At 34.3% G+C, this 15,277-nt stretch overlaps 1 protein-coding gene across 9 annotated transcripts in view; it reads left to right on the top strand.

The window, feature by feature from the left end:
* The window catches only part of CCDC91 (coiled-coil domain containing 91), a 423,551-nt gene that overhangs the window by 194,734 nt on the left and 213,540 nt on the right, over positions 1-15,277 (top strand). For 7 of the 9 annotated variants that reach the window (XM_079139390.1, XM_079139391.1, XM_079139395.1 and 4 more), the window contains one exon: positions 8,350-8,427. The exons of the other annotated variants lie outside the window; for them this stretch is intronic. In XM_079139390.1, the coding sequence (XP_078995516.1) occupies positions 8,350-8,427 (78 nt within the window). The remainder of the gene's footprint in view (positions 1-8,349; positions 8,428-15,277) is intronic. 9 annotated transcript variants of the gene reach the window in all.

Below are 15,277 nucleotides of genomic sequence, written 5' to 3' on the forward strand. Positions count from 1 at the left end.
CTTTAGTCTGTGGATATCTCGTTCTATGAGATGGGTCTCTCGCAGGCAGCATATTGTTGGATTTTTCTTTTTAATCCATTCTGCCAGTCTATGTCTTTTGATTGATGAGTTCAGGCCATTAACATTAGGGTTGTTTTTGTGATATAATTTGTATTCCCAGTCATTTATCTCATTTTTGTTCTTTGACCTGATTTGGTTTCCCTTTAATTTGGCTATTCCTTTAGGCTAGTTTCTCCCGTTGCTGATTTGCAGCATTGTTTTTCATCTCTTCCTCATGGAATATTTTGCTGAGAATGTTCTGCAATGCTGGTTTTCTTTTTGTAAATTCCTTTAGCTTTTGTTTATCGTGGAAGGATCTTATTTCATCGTCAAATCTGAAAGTAAGTTTTGCTGGGTATAAGATTCTTGGTTGGCATCCATTGTCTTTCAGATCTTGGTAAATGTTGTTCCAGGCCCTTTTAGCTTTTAGAGTCTGGATTGAAAAATCTGCTGATATTCTTATTGGTTTCCCCCTGAATGTAGTTTGATTCTTTTCTCTCGTGGCCTTTAAAATTCTGTCTTTATTTTGTATGTTCGGTATTTTCATAATAATGTGCCTTGGTGTGGGTCTGTTGTAATTTTGTATATTTGGAGTCCTATAAGCCTCTTGTATCTGGTTTTCCATTTCATTCTTTAGATTTGTGAAATTTTCTGATATTATTTCATTGAATAGATTGTTCATTCCTTTGGTTTGTTTCTCTAAGCCTTCCTCAATCCCAATAATTCTTAAATTTGGCCTTTTCATGATATCCCATAATTCTTGTAGATTCTGTTCATGATTTCTTACCATTTTCTCTGTTTTGTCAACTTTGTTTTCAAGATTAAATGTTTTTTCTTCAATATCTGAGGTTCTGTCTTCCAAGTGTTCTATTCTATTGGTTATGCTTTTTATGAAGTTTTGAACTTGGTTTATTGTTTCCTTCATTTCAAGGCTTTCTGTTTGTTTTGTTTTTCAGTATCTCTAACTCTTTATTGAAATGATCTCTTGCTTCCTGCATTTGCTCTTTTAATTGTTGATTGGTGCGATCATTTAATGCCTGCATTTGCTCTTTCATCTCATTTGCTTCCCTAATTTTTTAAATTATGTACATTCTGAACTCCCTTTCTGACATTTCTTCTGCTGTGCTGTCATTGGGTTTTATTGATATAGTATCTAGGTTTGTTTGGGACATTTTCTTCCCTTGTTTTCTCATATTGGTCAGATGTCAGTGGGACTCTGAGATATTGCAAATTTCCTCTTTGGCTTATAGTGTCCCTGTAGATTTCCAGTGTATCACCTCCCAGCCTTCAGTAGTCTGAAGTCTTGAAGGAACTTGATAATGCAGTGCTTCCGAAGAAAGCTTCCCCTAGCCTGCTTCTGGTTCCAGGGCTGGGGGCTGGCTCTGTGCGGAAAGGCTCTCACTGGGTGGACTGCTCCAAGAACCTGGCTGTGGAAGGATCCTGCCACCGAGGGAGCAGGGCTGCTAGGGGAAGTCTCTGGCTGCCCTGCCCTGGTCCCAGAAGCCACCTGCAGGCTGGGGCCTGCCGCTGGGTCCGGGGCTTGGAGCTGGCTCTGTGCGGAATGGCTCTCACTGGGCGGCTTTCTCCAGGAAGCTAGCTGTGGAAGGAGCGTGCTGCCGGAGGGAGCAGGGCTGCTTGGGGAAGATTCTAGCTGCTCTGCCCTGCTCTGAGAAACTGCCCATGTCCAGGCCTACCACCCAGGCCGAGCTTCACCCAGTGGGAGAGACTCACCCTGTGGCTCTATGTTAGTCCGAGTCTCTCAGTGCCTCCCCTTCTTGAATCCTGGGTTCTGGAGCGACGGGAGATGCAGTCACCCTCTAGTCTGCCATCTTGGATCTCCCTGAATCCTTAATTGTTTCTGCAGAGGGTAACAGGGATTAGAACTTGAACAAACCTCTTTAAGAATACAACACAACCCACTACAGTAGTAACTGGTACCCAGAATTCTTATTCATTATGTAAAATTCATTCATCCATTCTCAGTATTCCAGGAAATTTCAACCTCTCGGAACATCAGTGTTAAGTCTAAAATCTCATCTAAATATCATTTTCTCAAAAGCCTTAAATGTCATCATCTAAACCATTGAACCCTGGTGTGGGCCACGATCTGGGTATGGTCAATCCTGGGGCATATTTCCTTTCTGTTGATGGACCTGTGAAACCAGAAAGCAAGTCATCTGCTTCCAGAATGCAGTGGTGGCACAGGCATCAGATTCCCATCTGAATGGGGGAAATTGCTGGTCCTGACCAAGTTCAGAAGCTAGCAGGGAAAATTCCATTAGGTCTCAAGACCTGAAAATAATCCTCTGTGACTGAATGTCCTGCCCTAGTAACTCCAGTGTGGTGAGCATCTGGACATGTGCTTCAAGCTCAGTTGATGTCTGGGCCTGCACTCCAGGTGCCTTCTGTGCCCCGAGTTATGACTTGATTACCTTTTGCATTTGGAGCTCTGTTTTCCTCTCTGACTGTGACTACTGGCTTCTGCCTTACACCCAAGAGTTGAGTTTCTGAGTGTTGTCCCATGTCCCTGGTCTCTGCTCCCATAGCTCCACTTTCAGAATCATTATTCCTCTTTCTTAAAGGTTAGCATATATTTACAGTTTGCTGCCTATCAGCTTATCTCCTATTTGTAGAATTACAGAAACCTGGTAATCTTCCTTTATTTCATTTATTTTCTACCCTTCAGCCCAGGATTTTCTGTATCTCTGATAGTATAATATTCTCAAAGCCATGTGGATCTTCTGTGTACACCAAGTGGCTTTATGCTGATAGACAAGTTGATACTCTACAGATCCTTTGCGGATCTGTATCTATTCCTGACTTTTTATAGATGGTGATTGGACCCAGGTGCCAGTTACCTAATCTTTTTACAAAAGGTCATCCAGTCACATTCCTAACTTTTCTCTTAAAGTATGCTTTTATAATAGTGAATTTCCTGATTCTAGCTCATTTTGTAATATGAATAGACTAAGAACAACCAAGTGATTAAGTGCTAGTTCCTTTTTGTTTAACACTTCCTAATTTCTTTTCTCTTGCATTTTACTAAAAGCAGCAAGGAGAAACTAGTGTACACATTCAATCCTTTGCTTAAAAATCTCAGCTAAATATGGATGTTTATCACTTTTAAATTCTGTTTTCTACCTAGTAGAATACAACTCAGCTGAAATTTCTACTCCTTTGTAGCAAAGTTTACTTTTCTTCCAGTTTCCAAAGACATGTCCCTCATTTCTGTCTGAGATCTCACCAGAAACACCCCAATGTTCACACTTCTACGAGTATTCTGTTCACTATGATTTATTTACACTCTCAATTGACAGACCTCTGGGACAGCGATGTAGTTCAGTGGTAGAGTGACTTGCCCACCATGCAGTAGGCCTTAGATTCAATCCCCAGCAACCCTCCCACCAAAAAAGAAAAAAGGATAGGTCAAGTGACAGGTGCTTTTTCTACCATCCTCTTTACTTCCTCCTGGGCCACCATGAGTATTACCTTTAATGCCCATATTTCTACTCACCATCTGTTCAAAGTAATATATGCTTTTATTTTCTCTTACACCTCAGTATTCTTCCAGTCTTTCCCTATAACATAATTCCAGAGTTACTTCCATTTTTTCAGATACTTCTTATGGCATCATGCCTCTTCTTGGTACTAAAATCTGTATTATTTTCATAAGTTTTTGATAACAGTTTCCTAAAACATGGTGACTTTAAACAACATATATTTATGTATGAATGTAAGATTCCTTAAGTCAACATGGTGACAGGGCCATTCCCAAACTTTGGAGAACAGCCTTAATATAGGAAAAATCACGAAATATTTTAAGAATTTTAGAGAGGTTTATATCCACCATGATTAGGGTCATGTTTGTAGATTTATTGATAGGTCTTTTATCATTATTTGGCTGGAAATTGTTCCTTACTATACTGATGCCGGCACCTGGAACCACCAACTAGGAGGATTGTTGTATTTGTGTAACACAAGTACGTGAAGCTTTTCTTAAATTCAAAATGCTGTCTTCCCTCTCTCCCTCTATCTCTCTCTTTTTCTTTTCTCCCGTTTTCTTTCCCCTTCCTCCTTCCTTTCTCTTCCCTCTCCCATCTTGCTTCCTTCATTTTTTTGCCCTTCTTTTCCTTCCTCCTCATCTCCTTTCCATTTCTTTCTTTCTTCCCTGCTTGGCTTGAGTTAATCATCGTAAGCATCTACCTCTCAACAAAAACCTCTTAACAAAAGCTTTTGAAGAGCTTGACAAAGCTGAAGACAAATAATAATCTAATCTGGTCCTTTATTTTTTCTGCTGGAGCAAATAATAATGTGACATTGAAGTGGCAGTAGGAATATAGCCAATCCAATCAACAAATTAGCCATCATCAGCCAGGGTTTTCCAAGAGGCTGTGTTTCTCAAACTATGCAGAATTTGGCTTTTATTGTTAACAGCATGTAATTGGTAAGTGAGATGTTATGGTAATGCAGAAATGACAATGGCAACAATAATTACATTGTTATAAACACATATTCTCTTATGAGTTCCACATGAGTAGTTGTTTTCATCTTCAGAGTGATGAATTTGGTAACTAGCTTATTCATTCCACATTTGCTAACTTATTAATTACTTTCCTAAAAGTTTTAGTTTGGACATGGGATAATCTTATGAAGCATCTGTTTCACTACTAGGGATGGTTTATTTCCATCCGTAGTGTTACGTGATACCTTTAGTCTGATTCTTACATCCCTATGTCTTTTTTTCTTCCATTTAATATTTGGCTAAAATAATTAGTCTGTGAGGCTAATTGGGGAAGAATTTGAAGTGTTCTGTCACGTGCTGTTTTCTTTAGAGTATGTAAAGAAACTGAGGAATCAAATAGAATGGAGAGGTAAAGAGTAAACATTTATTCAATGGGAAAAACTTCCTGTTGCATAAGACTGTGCTGTGCAGGTGAAACCTACTTTCTTTGTGAGAATTTTGGTTTCTTTAGGAATCAACCAGGCTTCTTGTACCTCTTAGATGGTAGGGTCAATGAAAATGAAGCGGTGTTTGTTTTGTTGTTTTTCTTCTGTTTTGATAGTATGATCTAAATGAATCTTTATTGCACTATTCTGACATTTATAAATAGACCATGGTGGTGTGTTGGATTCTTTAGATTCTGGTAGGGGAGAATTTTATACCATTTTCCAGTCAGAACCTTTCAGTGCATTGGTTGGATGTTATCCTACTATCTTTATTTTGATTTTTGCCCCACAGATTTCCTTTTGGATAATCTGGAGGTGTTTTATGCCTGCCTTTTCCAATATAGTTGATTTGTTGTTATGAAAAGGAGGCAATCTTGTGGCTTCAGAGAAAGTAGTAGTGAAGCCTGTATTGAAAAACTATTCTCAATCAGATGATATTAGCTAATTATGTTCTGGTATGCTATTTATAGACTGTTTCATGGCCAAAAAATTGGGAAAGCAAGAATCAGTTGTCTTTTAGTAGGTGGAATGTAATACTTGATTGATCTATGGAGTTTCTTTCTTTGCTCTTTTTCCCTTTTAAAGACTTGTAATAATTTATTCCAAACATGCCAATCAAATGTTGGATTTTAACCATCTATGTGGCAAAGAATTCTGTTTGCTATGCATAGATTAATTTATTAGAGGTGATTAGTATGGGTTCTGGGTGGCTTGGCAATGGCCAACCATGATAGAAGTGAATTGAAAAATATTTATTAGTTTGTACCATAACTTCAGGTTTTTTGTAAATAAATCTTGATTCAGATATCTTAAATTATACCAATAAAAAGTTTGCTAATTTATCATTTTTCTGGAAAGCACAATGGTTGCTTGTTTACATAGCTGTTCAACTGATACTTTTTGAATACTAATCATGTCCAGGCACATTAAGAATATGAGATATATAATCATTTTGAAAAGCAAGGAGTTAGAATCTAGTGGTTATGTGTAGTGGAAGGTTGGTTGGAATGTGCTTCTGATAACCTTTGAAAAGCACCTTATTTTGCAGCATTTTTGTCAGACCAGAATTTCTGCTTGACTGTAAGGAATTGATGAAGAACTTTTTCAAGTTTTACCAAGAATGACCAATTGTGTCTTAGTTTCTTCAGAAAGTATGATATGTGACATGAGTTTCTGTATCATTGAATTTCATACTGAAAGCAAACCTGTTAATAAGATTAGGAATACAGTTCATTTTTTAACATGATTTTTTTGGGGCTGCCAGTGCTAGGTATATAATTCAGGTCCTTGTACATGCTAGACAAATATTCTACCACTGAGCTATGTTAATAGCCTAGAATATTTTTAAATAAACACTGAGTGACTATCAGAAGATGTGATTTAGACTTTGCCCTACCCTGACTGAACTCATTTACCTTGAACAAATTTCTTGTCCTCTTTATGCCTCACTTTCCTGAATGATAAAATGAGTGCATCAGGATAGTTATCTTTGAAATCTCTTCTTGTTTAAAAATTATGCAGTTTTATTTAATGTGAGGGTATTTTCCTGAGTCTTCCCTTTCTAGTGATGCTTTGGAATTTGACATTTTGAAAGAAAGCTATCATTGTGGTTAAATTTGGTTTTGACTACTTTGAAGGTAGGTTGTAAATTTTTGGCTTTGTATTCTTGAAATAAAATTTTCAGACCATGTATGAGTAGTGTTTGGTTATTCCTGTATTTTTCTTTTGGTAACTGGGCAGCCTGGTATGCTACAGTGTGGTTGTATTAGCAACTTTGAAGTAAGCAGAGCAGGGTTGATTAATCTAATTGTAGCATACTCTGTCCTAGAATAGCGTTAAGGAAGTTGGGAGGTTATCTTAGAAATAATTTAATCCAACTCTCTTACTTAACAGATAAAGAAACATGACCAAAAACATGTTAATTTATATGTACAGCTTTTATCAGAAAAAGAACATCAACTATAATCTTATCCATTCATCTATCCAGCATGTATGTGAACCTAGGTTCGGGACCATTTTCCATGTTTTAATATTCTTATTTTGATGTTAAGTAGTTCTGTCTCTCTTTGATGAAGAATAAAATTCTTTTCTCATTTCTCAAAAATACTTGACCTTCAAATTCTGCCCATTATATTTTATTTATTCAGTCCGTATTTACTGAGCTGACACAATATGTAATGCACCATGAGATACATACATTCAAGATCAGGTAAAACTTTACCTTCTCAAATTGAATATGTGTCAGACTTTGAAATATTTCTGATATCTGTCTTTTCCTCATCTTCTCAAGAGCCATCGTGTTAGAATACTGTCATTATCTTTCCCAATATAGTATATGTTTGTGGGGGCAGGGTATAGGCAGTGATAAATTAATGCAAAACATTCAGTAGTGATAGGTTCCGTGAAGAAAAATAAATTACAGTTTGTGGATAGTGATTAATGTGTATTATTTTATATAAAATTTCTGATTGTTCTGAAGTTTTAAAAGAATTCTCCTGGCTACTTTACTGGAGAGATAATGGAATTTCAGCAACAAGAGTGTATTGTAGTAATTCTGGTAAGAAATGCTCATGGTACTACTAGAGAAGTAGCAGCGAGGATGTTACAAAGTGCTCAGACACTGGATTGTCTGATGGTTATAATATGTTTAAGTAAATTAATTAAAGGAACAAATATTTGTAAAGGATTTAGAACAATGCCGGGTAAACAGTCATGCTATTTAGGAGTTTGTTAATGAAAATCAAGTCAACAAGATTTTCTGAATGATTGTAGCACATGGTTTGCAAGGGAGAAAGAAGAGAAATTAGAAATGATTTCAAGATTTTTTTTTGTCTGGGCATGGGAAAATATATAGAGGAAAGCCAGGATTTTGATTTTGAACTCACTAAATTTGAGATTCTTTTTAGATACCCATGTAGTTATGTTAATAGATAAATAAATTTGGCAATCAGCCATGACAGAGTTTGGGAATATATATTAAGGAGTTTACATAAATAGTATTTAAGGTAATAGAATCAAGATGGATTAGTGTTTGAAAAAGAGAAGAGGTCTGATCACCAGGGAACTTCTACATTAAGAAGTTGGCACAATTTGTGCAACTCATCAAATGTCCCAAGGGGGAAGCACCATCACCTGTTTTTTTTTACCTCTCAGCATGGTTTTCTGGTTTTCCTTTCTCAGCTATTTGCTTTCAATTCCTCATGGCCTTGTGCTTCCCGTATTTTTTAAACAGAACATTTTCTTTTTCATCTGCAGCATTAGAATGCTACAAACTGCCCAGTCATTCTTTGAAGCAAAAGTCAAGGATTTCATTATTTTGAAAACAAAACAGAAGACAAATCATGGATTTTCTTTTTCTTTCAGGAGAAACATAAACAAGAATTAGAAGATATGAGAAAAGCTGGTCATGAAGCCCTTAGCATTATTGTCGATGAATATAAGGTAGAGGTTTGAGAATCTTCTTTGTTTATTCTTTTAAACTTGAAAAACTTTAATAGAAATTTTAACACACATAAAGCATGTGCAAGCAAACACAAATTATAGACTTACAGTGTAGCATATTTTGGTATATCATTCCTTTTAGTTGATCAGTCAATGTCCATTGAAACATACTTGGTGGATTACAAGGTAATGCTAGATATTGCTCTGCATTGGTGCAACTTAGACCATTTGAAAATATGACAGCAGCAGGTCAAGAAATCTGAATACAAAATACTATAGAATTCATTCCTATGTTTTTTTTTGTCTCTGTGGAGAAAAATAATTCGAAAGAAGGTGGCAAGGGAGGAGATAGATCATGGAGGTATAAGGTAGATCAGCATAGTAGAAAAATGAGACTAAGAGATAAGAAGGTAAGAAGAGAATGGGATAGAAACATGGAATAAATTTAATAATAGCATGATATATTCATATATAATTGTACTCATAAGAATTTTACCTATGTATATATGTGTGTAGAAAACACCAATCAAAGAAAATAAGTAAGGGAGGAAAAGAGATCAATAGAGGAGAGAAGAGAGAATAACAAGAGGGAAGAGAGAAGGGAAGTTGGGGAATGGGGACTGAAACCAATTTCCTCACATGTGTTATTTTGTCAGATGAACCCAAATACTAGATATAATTGTATTGCTCTAGTAAAAAATTTTTTAAAAACCCAGTACCAGTGCAACCAATACAAGAAACAAGGAAATCTTGATTTCAATTAAAAAACCAAAACGTAACAACAGATGGCAACCTTCAGCTGATACCAGTGTTAGAATTATTTGACAAGAATTTTAAGATTCTTCCGAGGATGACATCCTTCATAAAAAAGTTTTATCAGGCAATTGTGAACATCATGAACCAAATGGAAAAAAAAAACAGAAAAATCTCAAAAGCTTCAGCAAAGTAAAAGATTATCTAAAGAAATACCAATGGAAATTTTAGCAGTAGAAAATGCAATTAACAAAATAAAAAAAAAAATCAGGGGTGGTTTTAACAGCAGATTGTAGAATAAAGAAAAGAATTATGAATTTGAAAATGAAGAACATAATCACCTAATTTGAAAATAATGAACAGAAAGAGTCTGAAAACAAATGATTAGAGATTTAGGAACCTGTGGGATTACAACAAACATTCTAAAATGTTTTGTCATCAGAGTCCTAGAAGAAGAGAATAGAGTTTGAAAAAATTTTGGTTGTAGTAGCTGAAAATGCCCCAAATTTTTCAGACTATTTTATACTATATATTCAAGAAACCAAGAGAATTCCAAATATTTTAACAAAAACCAAAGAACAAATCAAAGATATTTGCCAAGGTACATTGTGATGGTTAATGCTACATCAACTTGACTGGGGCAGGTTGCTCAGCTATTTGGTCACTTCTGGGATGTTTCCACAAGGTGTTTTTTGGGAGGAATAAGATTACCATTTAACTCTGTGGACTCAGAGTAAAGCAGATTGTCTTCCATAATGTGGATTGGCAGCATTCAATCATTAGGAGATCAAAGATTGGTTTTCCGCAAGCAAGGAAGAATCTGCCAACAGACTTAATTTGAACTGCTTTATTAGCTCTTCCTTAGGTCTGCATCCTGATATCCTTTTTACTTCAACCTATAACATCTGTCCATCCCTGCAAATTTGAACTTATTAGATTCCTTAATTGCATAAGCCAAGTCCTTAAAATAAGCTCTATATTTGTACATATCCTATTAATTCTGTTTCTCAAGAGACTTTGTTTAATACATCAGAACCCAAACTTCTCAAAACTAAATAGAAATTAATCTTGGAAGCAGCAAGAGTAAAATGATATTTTACCAATGGGAGAAAAACAATTATAGAATGATGGTGGAATTTTCACCAGAAGAAATGGTTAGAACTATCAATTATTGGGGGAAAACAGAAAAGGAAACTCTCAACACAAATTCTGGTGGTAGGGAATCAACATATTCTCATATTAAGGAATTGTCACAGCATACCTACCTGAAATAAAAACGGCTAAAGGACATTGTTTAAACAAAAAGGAAATGATGAAGAAGTCCTGGAACATGAAAGAACAAAGGGGAAAAGCAAAGACATGGGTAAACATAATAGACTTCTCTTTGCCTTTCGAGTTTTCTAAATTGTGTTTGATTGTTGAAGCTAGACACTCTAACACTGTCTGATGTGGTTCTTTATGTAAGGAACATTTAGGAAAATTTTACTGTAAATAAGCCAGGATAGATAACGTAAAAGGAAAAAAAGATTCTACAGTTTACTTGAATTTGTTCAATGCTGACCTCTAGTAATGCTATAATTTTTTATTATGAATATTCCAAATTTTTCTAGTCCCATTTCTGCAACCTGTCTCATAATAAAGCTTAAAGCTTTCTTTGTTAGCAGAGTTTGAATGTAGGACTCTATAATCTTGAAGCCATTTGGATATAATTCACATTCAGACATATATTTCAGAAATGATAATTTATAATGTAGTAGAAAATGCTTTTCTCCATATATCACAATTATCCAAGCATCTGAAGTAATGCCTAGCAATGATCACTACAAAATAAAGTGTGATCATTATTATGATTTTGAGTAGGATACTATTTTAATATTTAATAATCTTTATTTTTAAGTTATGAGATATAATTCATATACCATAAAATTCACCTGAAGTTTATGTTCAGTAAATTTTCTATATTCACAAGATTGTGCAGCTCTCACTGAAGTCTAATTTTAGATCATTTTCATCACCCAAACATGAAACCCTATACTATGAGCAGTCTCTTTCCACTTCCTTCAGTTAGGCCCCATTCGCCCCTAAGAAATACTGATCTCACATTATATTTCTATAGATTTGCATTTTTTAGGCATTTCATGTAAGTAGAAATATGTAATTTTGAGTCTTTAATGACTGACTTCTATGCTTAGTATAATTATTTCAGTTTTATCCAGTTTCTAGTCAGTTGGTAGTGGTATGCCATTTTTTTTATTGTCAGATAAAATTCCCTCATAGATATATATTGTTTAATTTATCCAGTCATCAGTTGATAGGCATTTGAGTTACTTCCACTCTTGTTATGAATAATGTTACATTGTTATATATTTTATTTCACTTGAGTGTATATGAGGGTTGAAATTATAGAGGTCATATGGTTGCTCTTATGTTTAACATTTTGAAGAACTTCCAGAATGTTTCCAGTGTCACCATTTTACATTATCATCAATAGTTCTTCCATTTTCTCTGTGTCCTTACTAACACTATCTTCCATAAAAGTATTAGCTGTCCTAGCGAGTTTGAATTCACATTTAGCTCTTCTAGCCATTTGGAGTTAATTACTTTGTATGGTATAAAGAAGGAATTCAACTTTTTTCCCATGTGTATGTGGTACTATGGATCAAACCCAGGGATACTCTACCACTGAGCTATGTCCTAGTACTTTTTTTGTTTTTATTTTGAGGCAGGGTTTCTCCAAGTTGCTGAGTGTCTTGCAGAGTTGCCAGGGCTGACCTCAAACTACTGATCTTCCTGCTCAGCCTCACAAGTTGCTGAGATTATAGGCACATGTCACCAGTCCAGCTCAACTTTATTCTTTTGCCGCAGGTGTCCTGTTTTTGCCAACACTATTGTTGAAAAGACCATTCTTTTTACTTGGAATTGTTTTGTCATCCTTGTTGAAAATCAGTTGATCTTATATATGTGAGGGGTTATTTCTGGACTTCCCTTTGAATCAGCATATCAGATACCACACTGTTTTGATTACTATAGTTTTGTGATATGGTTCGAAATTACAAATGAGTTGTGGATCTTCATTCCTTTCTAAATATTTTTATTATTTTCCTTTTATTTGCATATAATTTAGTTTATGCATGTAAATTCCTTCAAGATTTGGTGTGAAATTTTGATAGTTTTCTGTCATATTAATTGATGAGCTTTATATTTATTTGTATCTTCCTTTCTTTTAACAATGTTTTGTAGCAAGCATTTTATCTTAGATGGTACTTACAAATTGAATTTTTTCTTTTTTTAAAATTTATTTTTTTAAAGTTATTTTTATTGTAAACAAATGGGATACATCTTGTTTATCTGTACATGAAGTAGAGGCATACCAGTTGTGTAATCATACATTTACCTAGGGTAATAGTTTGTGACTTTTTCTGTATTTTTTTTCCTTTCCCCACAGAATTTTTTATCTTAATTTCATTTTCAGATTGTTCCTTGCTACCAAATAATAGAACTGATTTTTGCATTTTACTCTTATATACGTAAAAATTCTAATAGGTTTTTTAGTAGATTCCTTTCCAAAGCATTTATTTATATACAATGTCATGCTATCTACAGGTAGAAATAATTTTACGTCCTTCTTTCCAATTGAATACCTTTGATTTCTACCTAATGTCACTGGCTGGACTTCTAGTACAACTGGAATAAAACGTTGTCATGGCAATAATCCTTGTCCTTTTCATAATCTTAGGAAGAACAACATTCAGTCTTTTTCTTTAAATATGATGGTTACTAGATCATAGCTGGACTTTATAAGGTTTTAAGATATTTCTTTAATTTCTAGGTTGTTCAATTTTTTAAATTAAATGTCACAGATTTTGTCATATGCTATGCCACTGTCTATTGAAATATTGATTCTTCTTTTTTAAACTTAGCTATGAATTTGGCTGTTGGTTCTGATTTATTTTTGGATGTTGAATCAGTGTTCCATTCCTGGGGTAATCTCACTTGATCATGTGCAATTTTTGTATTTATGTTGTATGAATCAATTTGCAGGTGTTTTGCTGAGTGCTTTTGCATCTATATTCCTGAGGGATATTGGTCTGTACTTTTTGAGTAGCCCTTATCTGACTTGTGAGATGAATTTATACTTGGTGCACTGAATGAATATAGGATATATTTCTTATATTTTGGACAATTTGTGGGGGATTTGTATTATTCTCACATGTTTTTTAGAATTCATCAGTGAATCCATTTCAGTCTATACTTTTCTTTTGGGGCAGTTTTTAAACATAAACTCATTCTATATATATACTGCTATAGTGGTCTAGTTACATTTTCTATTCTGTTCTTCGAATGATATGGTAATTTTATCTTTTTAGGGGTTTTCTGTTTTTATTTTTGGTACATATTTGTTATAGTATTTTCTTATGGTCCTTTTTCTATCTGTAAAATTCAGTTGCTACTCTTTTTCAATATTTGCTTTTTGAGTCTTTTTTCTTCATCAGACTAGCTAAGTGTTTATTAATTTTGTTGGCACTTATCGAGAATTAACTGTTGGTTTTGTTTAGTTTCTCTATTTTTAACTTTTCTATGTCATTAATTTCCACTGCAGTTGTCATTGCACCTGGCCTTCTGCATGCTTTGGGCTACTTGTTAATTTTTTTTTTCTAATTCAAATTAAAAAATTAATAAGTCAACCTGAATGATATAGAATAGTAACTGATAGCACTTTTGGAAGGAATGGAAGAGAATAGATAAAGGAAGGTCTGGATTTCATCAGGGAATGCTATATATACACATTGAAATATCACATTAAATCCCAATTAATATGTATAATTCATATATATATTAATAAAACTAAAATATAAAAATAAAAAAAATTGAGTTATTGATTTTGATGTTTTCTTCTTTTTAAAATGGGCATTATACTTATAAATTTTCTACTGAACCATACTGTATTTCATCCTGCAATTTGTGCTGTGATATTATTTCCATTTTTATTCTATGTTAAATATTTCTAATGTTCCTTGCAACTTCTTTGCTGACCCATTCATTCTCAGAAATGGTGAGTTTAAGTTCACAGAAATTTTCCAAATTTCTGGCTGTTATGGATTTTTACTTTAATTCTAAATTGTGGTTGGAGAACTTATTTTTGGTGACTTCAATTCTTTTAAATTTACTGAGGCTCATTTTATGGGCTAATTTATGATCTATCCTGTGGAATTTCCATGTGTATTTGAGAAGAATGAATAGTCTGCTGTTGCTGGGTTTGGTGAGGTATTCTGTCTATGTCTCTAGGTGGAGTTGGTTTATAGTGCTGTTTCAGTCTTTTGTATGCTGTTGATAATTTACCTAGTTTTTGTATCCTTTATTCAAAGTAGGGTATTTAAATGTCTAAGTATTATTATTGTTGAATTATTTGTTTCCCTTCAATTTCATTAGTTTTTGTTTCATGTGTTTATTTTGGATATGTTTTAATTATATTTTTATTGTATGTCTTCATAATAGTTTGATCTTTTTGTTACTATGTTTTTTTAATCCAGTAAGTTGTTTTGTTATACATTTTTTTCTGATAATTGTATAGCCACTTCATCTTGCTTTTGGTTGCTGTTTAATTGATATATTTTTTTCATATTTTTACTTTGAACCCATTTATGTCTTTGAATACAAAGTTTTATCTTTTGTACAACTATAATTATATATTCGTTTTATGCAATTACTTTTTAAATTAGAGACAAAAGAAGAAGAAAGGTCTAAATTATGCTGTCGTTTATAATTACCTTCATAATTAACTTTTTTACCTCCCCCTTCCCCTTTTTCCTTTTTGTTGGTACTGGGAATTGAACCCAGGTGCACTGTATCACTAAGCAATATCCCCAGCCTTTTAAATTTTATTTTGAGACAGAGTCTTTTGCTGGGTGCTGAGGCTAGCCTCGAACTTGTATCCTTCTGACTCAGTCTTCCAAGTTGTGGGGATAACAGGCTGCACCCTTGTACGCAGTGGCCGCTTTATTTTTGTGTTGTGGAATTGTCTAGAGTTGCTTTGCATTAGTCTGAAGCGTATTCATTAGTATTTATTATATGTTGTTTCTGCTAACAGTGACTGTAT

This window comes from Sciurus vulgaris (genome assembly GCF_902686455.1).
Source record: "Sciurus vulgaris genome assembly, chromosome: 5".
Taxonomy (NCBI): Eukaryota; Metazoa; Chordata; class Mammalia; order Rodentia; family Sciuridae; genus Sciurus; species Sciurus vulgaris.